This window comes from Carlito syrichta, unplaced genomic scaffold (genome assembly GCF_000164805.1).
Source record: "Carlito syrichta isolate Samal-C Ts95f unplaced genomic scaffold, Tarsius_syrichta-2.0.1 Scaffold316493, whole genome shotgun sequence".
Lineage (NCBI taxonomy): Eukaryota > Metazoa > Chordata > Mammalia > Primates > Tarsiidae > Carlito > Carlito syrichta.
Genome location: NW_007260589.1, coordinates 993,929 through 1,001,567, shown reverse-complemented (window position 1 = coordinate 1,001,567; position 7,639 = coordinate 993,929). Strand labels below are relative to the sequence as shown.

The 7,639-nt window shown below is 46.3% G+C and overlaps 1 protein-coding gene across 1 annotated transcript; it reads left to right on the top strand.

Moving 5' to 3' along the window:
- The first annotated feature begins 106 nt into the window (after window positions 1–106).
- Window positions 107–7,565, top strand: SLC35G1 (solute carrier family 35 member G1). Its single transcript, XM_008074588.2, has 3 exons — window positions 107–296; window positions 3,716–3,896; window positions 6,700–7,565. The coding sequence occupies exons 1-3, from the start codon at window positions 107–109 to the stop codon at window positions 7,436–7,438; spliced, it is 1,110 nt and encodes a 369-aa protein (XP_008072779.2). The 3' UTR covers window positions 7,439–7,565.
- The last annotated feature ends 74 nt before the right edge of the window (window positions 7,566–7,639 follow it).

Sequence of the window (7,639 nt, the reverse complement as noted above, 5' to 3'; positions counted from 1 at the left end):
TGAACTTGCTGCCCCCGCTGCACCGTGCTCTCCCCGGAGGAGGTGGCCAAGCATCCAGCCCCGAAAAGCGGGTGTCCCAGAGTCTCAGGATCTTGGAGAGGCCGCGATGAGGGGCACCGCCGCCCCTTCTTGCGCGGCTGGGGCTACGAGGACTTTCTTAGCCACCGGCGCGAAACGAGGCGTGCCTGGTTTAAGGGGGCGCGGCCGCGTCCCCGCAGCCGGGGACCCGGCGAGAAGAACCCTTCGTCTTGTTCGGCCCTCCCCTCCGACGCGTGAGCAGAGCGAGGCCCAGGAAGGTGAGGGTTTGGGAGGGTTTTTCGTTTGGGGTTGTTTCCCCCGAGATGCGGCGTGTATGGGTGAGACAGGGCACGGAGCTAGGCATCGCCGGGCTGGGACCCCAGCTTGCAGGGACCCGGCCAGGAGGGCGGCTTCAAGCGCACTCCTTCCAGTCGATCACCCCACCTGGGGCAGTTTCCTGAAGGAAAGAATTAGGCAAGCACCACTTGAAGACAAAGCTATACAGTCTGCCTCAGCTCAGCCTCTGGGTCGCCACCCCTGAGGGTGGCCCTGACACTCTTTGTCATCTCACCCCACGTTTTGCTACTCCTTGTATGCATGTGCCTCAATTTAGAGAGAAAGAACCCTAGGAAGATGATTTTTGCTCCATTTCTGCCCTGAACGCAAACAGAAGTGATCAGACATCTGCTCATGGATGCCTGGGTGGGTGCCTTGAGAGCAGGGCTTTGCCCAAGCTGGAGGAGCAGATGTGCCGCCTCTGAAGAGGTCAGGTTCTCGTGTGTCACCCTGTGGCGGAATGTCACTCCACTAGAGTGCTGAGTCAGTCCATGCCAACGCTGAAAAGTTTCCCCTTTTTGTGAACCAAAGAGGAATTCTCTCCACTTGGGCAGTGTGTGGTGACATGAGAAACCTGTGTAAGCAAGGAGGACACCTAACTTCAAAGAGAAGTTGCTACCAGTAAGACTTAGTGATAGTTGTTGGAAGGTGAGCAGATTGTATGTTGAAAAGAAGATTGCCATAAAGACACTTTACTGTTCTATTGTCATTGAACTTGTTGACGCCATCATTTTAGCCTCTTGTAACTGGTTATCTCAACAGAGCTCGTTTTTAAGTTCTGTTGGGAACTGCTATCCACTTTTCTTAGTCTTGGATGACCTCAGCAGACGGTGCACAGCCGTCCTGGGACATCTGTTGACTTTCTTCAGGAACAGTGTGTATCTTAGACACTGAGGCAAGGAGAAGATGCCTTGGGCCTGCGCCTCACATCCTTCTGGAAGGAGTTAGAGGGGCTCTCAAGCTCCCAAGTGGAGTTTTTTGGAGTTAACAGAGATTCTGTTTCTGAGTCTAAGGTGTGGCTTGGAAATTGAAGTTTTAAATGTTCCTCAGGTGATTCTCATTTCCAGCCAGGATCATGAATCTGCAGCTTAAAGCAGAGGTTGGAGAAGCTGAGCAACTTTTCAGTTTTCATCCCAATCAGGAAATTGCCCTGCGGCAGCTTGCTTAATTGGAATTATGTAGAGTTCCCAAATTTTCAGCTCTGTTCCCAGTGAGATACGAGCATAGACCATCAGCGAATGCCTCTCTCTGTTATGCTCATCTCTCACTTCTCTCCATGGACAGAATCAGAGTTACTCAGTAAGAGACTGGGTTTGCTAGAGTAGGACATGTCCTCACCCTCCTGACCCTTTGTTAATGACTCAGATGCAGTGAGGCCTTCTAACATCTGTCCGGTCCCAGTCTGGAAGCAGGAGTCTTGAGTGTTTATGGGCAAGAAAATATGTGTATGTGTGTTCTAAGGGAAAAGGTCTCCGGGGTCAAGGGTGTAGAATTACGTCTTTAAAAGAGCCAATATACCCTGTGAAGTTAAAATATTCCTGGGGAAAATGTAGCAAGTTTAGGTTGGAGAAGATACTTGAAACACAGGCCAGGGACTTGTTTTCTGTCCTTCATCTTCTCGTTCTGTTCTGCAGGTGGAGGTCCTCTGTATGGATTGGGTTTCTCTTAAGAAAAACGGTTCTATTTGGCCTTCTGTTCTGGAATTTCAGAAACTAGGCTTCAAGGCTGACCACAGCCAAGGCATGTATTTGTGGCACCTCATTTGAACGTCTTCGAAAGCTTTCTTCTCCTGGGCTGAGGAGTGGGTGTGTGCAGTTTGTTGCCACAGTGTCTGAGCACGTAGGTCCAGAGCAGAACGTGGAAGGTGCTGGCACCCTAGCGGAAGACGACTGTCAGCTCCCAAGGGTCTTTCCGGCTGTGCTCCTAGAACAGGAGGAGTGGATACCTCTGCTGAGCATGGCATCTTTGACTACAAAGGCCAGGCCGTAGAATGCCCTGGAAAGGCTGTGCATTGTCACACCTGAGCCCCGATTGCAAAGTCACTGGTGGGCAAAGGTATCTGATTGATATGAGGATGTTGAGATGGATTACCTGGTGCTTACATCCATCAGAAAAGGGCATTTAAAAACCCATTATTATACAACACTCATAGCTGAGGGACACACTGGAATTTCCTAGACTGTGATGATAACCAGTTTTCCTACTGATTGTTCCTGTCCTTCCGTTCCTCTGTGCTCTTAACTGACGAGGATCACTTAGGTTTCCGTCTTATCCTTTCCTTGTTTCTGTGTTAGTTTTAAAAAAAGAAAAATAATATATTTATTCCTCAGTGAGCGGCCTGTCCTTTAGGGGATTTGCTGTCCCCTCAATGTGAGGGAAGTAAGACTGAAAGCAAGTTCTACCCCTAGGTAGGAAACTAGATGCCGTCGAGAGCTCTCACAGATTGTCATGAGTGGACTGAACACGTGACACCCTGGAGAAAGCACACGTTTCTCGGTTCAGATCCAGCCAACAGTAGGGACTAGACAGCAGTTTTGGCACTTAAGAATCAGAGGGGTAGAGGACCAGGGCCCCTGTCCTCAAGGAGTCTGTGTGCTAAATGGGAAGCTAAGACGCGAACCATGGGAAGTTAAATGCAGATTTGATGAACAGTTCCAAATAGCAAAATGGAGAACCTTCCCAGACTGTGCTGTTGCCAATAGTGTCAGACTCTTGAGTCTTTCCAGAAGTTCTCATATCCCTCCATTCACTGAAGATTTAGTCAAGATCTCCCATGCACCAGGCATGTATAAGACAGCTGAGGTCCCAGCCCTGGAAGGCTTCACAGGCCTGTAGGGGAGTCAGATCCTTGCATAACAAATAGCCATAAAACACAGTTACAACTTGTTTTTCAGAAAACCCTTTCTTCATAAAGCCAACTTGCCCGTGAGATGGCTTAAGATATCATCATTTGGAAGTATTTCTTACTTGCCATCTTGACAAGTGTTCCTTAGAGATTTTTTTTCTCTTACCGTCTTGGCAAGCTTTCTACTTCTTGACTTGTGAGGGAGGCATGATTCTCCAGTGAGTCAAAGGAAATCCATTTTTTTCTCCCCTCCCTACCTCCTGGCCCCCTCAGGAAATCCATTTTATAGGGTGAAACAGTGTCTAAAAAAAATTGCAGGTCTCAATGGTTGCTTTCATCTGTGGTTCTTCATAATTGACGGGGAAATGACCCAGGTCCAGAGAATGGATCTGCTCAGGAGGCAGTATTTGGAAGCTGCTAGCCTGTGACACCGTTCCATTTTTCTGAATCTCTAGGTGAAAATGATAAAAACATACATTTGGAAGCAAGGACTAACCAGAATTTAATCTTTTTCAGAAGCCAAGAAGAAAGCGCCCTGTCCTGGACTTGGCTTGTTTTACACATTATTGTCTGCCTTCCTTTTCTCAGTGAGCTCTTTATTTGTTAAAAAAGTGCAAGACGTCCATGCTGTAGAGATTAGTGCGTTTCGATGTGTGTTCCAAATGCTAGTTGTTATCCCTTGCATAATATACAGAAAGTAAGTATTTTTTAACTGCCAAGTAGAAGATATTTAATAAATGTGTGCACATCTTTGACCTGCCTAAATTATTTACAGTATCTGCCTTCCCTGCTTCATAGATTGACCAGTTTCTATGCCCCTGGGCTCTGATTAATGAAAGGTTACAAGCATCCACCCGCAGAAGTTTCTACCATAGGCACAAACCACACGCAATGAAGCGGGGAGGAAGAGATTTAGTCACGCACTGCCCCGCATTTTGAAGACAGAGCTTTCTTTGTGTAATTTCCCGTCTCGTACCACCCTCCCTTCTTTCCTTGGGCATAACTACTATTTGGAAGACAAAAAGTAAATGAAAAGAGGCCGTAGTGTCTCCTGGTGGCAGAGGTTTCTTTAAGAGAACAGGCTGGTTGGGGTGGGGGTGGGGGACTAAAAAAAAAAAAAAAGAGAGAGCAGACTGTTCTCTTACGGGGCACACAGAAGATTCCAGTAACATTTACTCGTCCCCAGGTGATGGGGGGGGCACCTTGAGCAAGGCCTTTGTAACTTTCATATTCAGTTTCCTCATAGCTAAGGGAATGATCCTGTCTGTCCTCTAATCTGCAAGGTGGTTGTAAGGGTCGAATAAGATGTATTATGAGCAGAGTGCTTTCTGTAGACTGTAACAGTGTATGAGAACTATCTCTGTTCACCCCATTGGTCCCCATGCCCCATCCTCTCCAGGTCTAAATGATGCTCTCCCATATAGTAATAACCTCCACACACCCAGGTATACATAGAATCTTAAGGGAGATCACTTGCAGCCCTGGGAGCTGCCAGGCCTTTTCTCTCATTGGGCAAAACCCCCATTAAAGCTTTAGTCACTTGCCACCAAAGTCTCCTTGGATCTCATTACATGGTACAGATTCACTTAGAAGAGTTTCACTCCATATCCCAAGGATTTGGTGGGAAAAGTGAAAATCTGTTTGGATTCATAGGTCAGAAATTTCAGTGTCAATGTATCCAAGTCACAGTTTTTTAGGAAATGATGGTAAGACTTTAGAAATACTCTTTTTTTTTTTGGAGTGGGAGTCTCACTCTGTTACCCAGGCTGAAGTTACAGTGGCACAATCATGGGTCACGGTAACCTTGATCTCCTGGCTGAGGTGATCTGACCACTTCAGTCTCCAGAGTAGATAGGACTACAGGCACATGCCACCATGCCTGGCTAATTTTTTGTAGAGATGAGGTCTTGCTATGTTGCCAGCCCAGGCTGGTCTCGAACTCCTGAGCTCAAGCAATCCTCCCACATTGTCCTCACAAAGTGCTGAGGTTATAGGCCTTGAGCCACTGCAACTGACCAACTTTAGAAATTTCTGAAGGTGTTAACAGAACACTGATGCTAACGTAATCATCTCCCCATTTTGGAATAAAGATAATGTCAGAGGAAGGACTCTAGAAGAATATTCTTAAAATCCTTGACCCTGATTTGTTTAGACCCATTATCATGGAAGATTCTTAGCTTCTCAAAGTGTGGGCCAGATGTGACCACACTTCCATTTCTAACTCCAGAAACCCAGGGGTGTCCATGTCGGGCCTAGATGCTATCCTAATAAAGACCAGCCCTGGCACAGATCAGTGAGTTGCACTAGCCAGGAACTTACACAGAGTTGATACTTAGTAGATATTTACTTGAAAAAAATTTGAATAGCAGTAATCATAATTTTCTGGACTCTACATATTTTTTTTGTGTGTGTGTTGGAGTCTCACTCGGTCGCCCAGACTGGAGTGCAGTGGCCGCTCCTGGCCACCACAGCCTCGCCTGCTGGGCTCCGGCGATCCTTCCGCCTCAGCCTTCCAAGTAGCCAGAATTACAGGCATGCGCTACCATGCCCGGCTGATTTTTGATTTATTGTAGAGATGAGGTCTCGCTGCCCAGGCGGGTCTTGAACCCGCGGGCTCAGGCAATCCACTCACCTCTGTTTGAACTCCATGCTGTGAGAACACTGAAAAGTTGTCTCAAGTTCAGTGGCTAAGATAAATGTTAACATTGTCTCAACTTTTATGGAAAAATTTATGAGATGGAAAATGCATGTTAGCCAGGACCAAGTTTTCTTATACAGGGCAGCTAAATCTTAAAATTTATCATAAAAATGACACATTTTCGCTGGGCATAGTGGTTCACATGTATAATCCCATCACTTTGGGAGACAGAGGTAAGAGGATTGCCCGAGTCCGGGAGTTCGAGACCAGCCTGGGCAACATGGAGAGTCTCCAGTAAATAAAAAAAAATTAACTGGGCATGGTGGTGCTTACCTGTAGTCCCAGCTACTCGAAAGGCTGAGGCAGAAGGATCGCCTGAGCTCAGCAGGTCGAGGCTGCGGTGACAGTGAGCATGCCACTGCACTCCAGCCTGGGTGACAGAGTGAGACTGACTTGAAAAAAGAAAAATATGGCACATTTTCATTGTAGAAAATTTGGAGGAAATAAATGCAACTTACCTATGAGTTTACCTATAAAGGTATAACCAGTTTTTTTCCCTTTTTGTCCCTTGCAAGCATATATGTACATATACGTGGGGAAAATGATTATTATTGTTGAATTACAAGTATACTGTTTATGTACTTCTGTTCTAGTTTTGATCTTATTGTGAACACTTTCATGTCAGTAGCTGTTAGAAAATACTAATTTCTAAAAGGTATATATCAGTTGTGGATTTTATGATTAATTCACTCTTCCCTTATTTTGAATACTTAATATCTTTAAGATAATGTTTATTTAAAATTGTAATTTAAAAGCACATGGCAGTTTCATTTAATATGCATTTCTTCATTTGCATTTACAGAACGGGGTTCATAGGCCCCAAAGGCCAACGAGTTTTCCTCTTTCTCAGAGGAGCCATTGGTTCCACCGCCATGATCCTTATATACTATGCTTTCCAGACCATGTCCCTCGCGGATGCCACCGTTATCACGTTTAGCAGCCCGGTGTTTACGTCTCTGTTTGCTTGCATATTCCTCAAGGAAAAGTATAGCCCTTGGGATGCACTTTTCACCGTGTTCACCATCGCTGGAGTCACCCTTATTGTGAGGCCACCATTTCTGTTTGGCTCGGACACTTTGGGGATGGAAGTAAGCTATTCAGCCCACCTGAAGGGCACGTTGGCCGCCATCGGACACGCTGTGCTTGCCGCAGTGACTCTGATTATCCTAAGGAAAATGGGGAAGTCCGTGGACTACTGCCTGAGCATTTGGTATTATGTCATCCTCGGCCTCCTGGAATGCAGCATCGTGCTCTCTGTTCTGGGAGAGTGGCGTCTGCCTTACTGTGGCCTGGACAGGCTCTTTCTCATACTGATCGGGCTCTTTGGCTTGGGGGCCCAGGTGTTTCTCACGAAAGCTCTCCAAATAGAAAAAGCTGGGCTCGTAGCAATCATGAGGACGATGGATGTGGTGTTTGCTTTTATCTTGCAGATTATTTTCTTTAATAGTGTGCCCACGTGGTGGACGGTGGGTGGCGCGCTCTGCGTAGTAGCCAGTAACACGGGCGTAGCCATTCGGAAATGGTACCAGACTTCCAAATGAAGCCTTGGTGCTGAAATGTCTATTTTTTTTTTCAAGTACATCATCACCCAGCACACCACACTACACCCACACACCTGGAACTCTGCATTTACTTCATTGATTATATTTAATAAATTTCATGAATAAAGAATATGGTATGTCTTTTTTTTTTTTTTTTGAGTCAGAGTCTCACTCTGTCGCCCAGACTGGAGTGCAGTGGCT

Coding starts and splice junctions, on each gene's coding strand:
- SLC35G1 (XM_008074588.2), top strand. CDS start 107: ATGAGGGGCACCGCCGCCCCTTCTTGCGCGGCTGGGGCTACGAGGACT. Junction 297..3,715: donor GCAGAGCGAGGCCCAGGAAG/GTGAGGGTTTGG, acceptor AATCTTTTTCAG/AAGCCAAGAAGAAAGCGCCC. Junction 3,897..6,699: donor CCTTGCATAATATACAGAAA/GTAAGTATTTTT, acceptor TTGCATTTACAG/AACGGGGTTCATAGGCCCCA.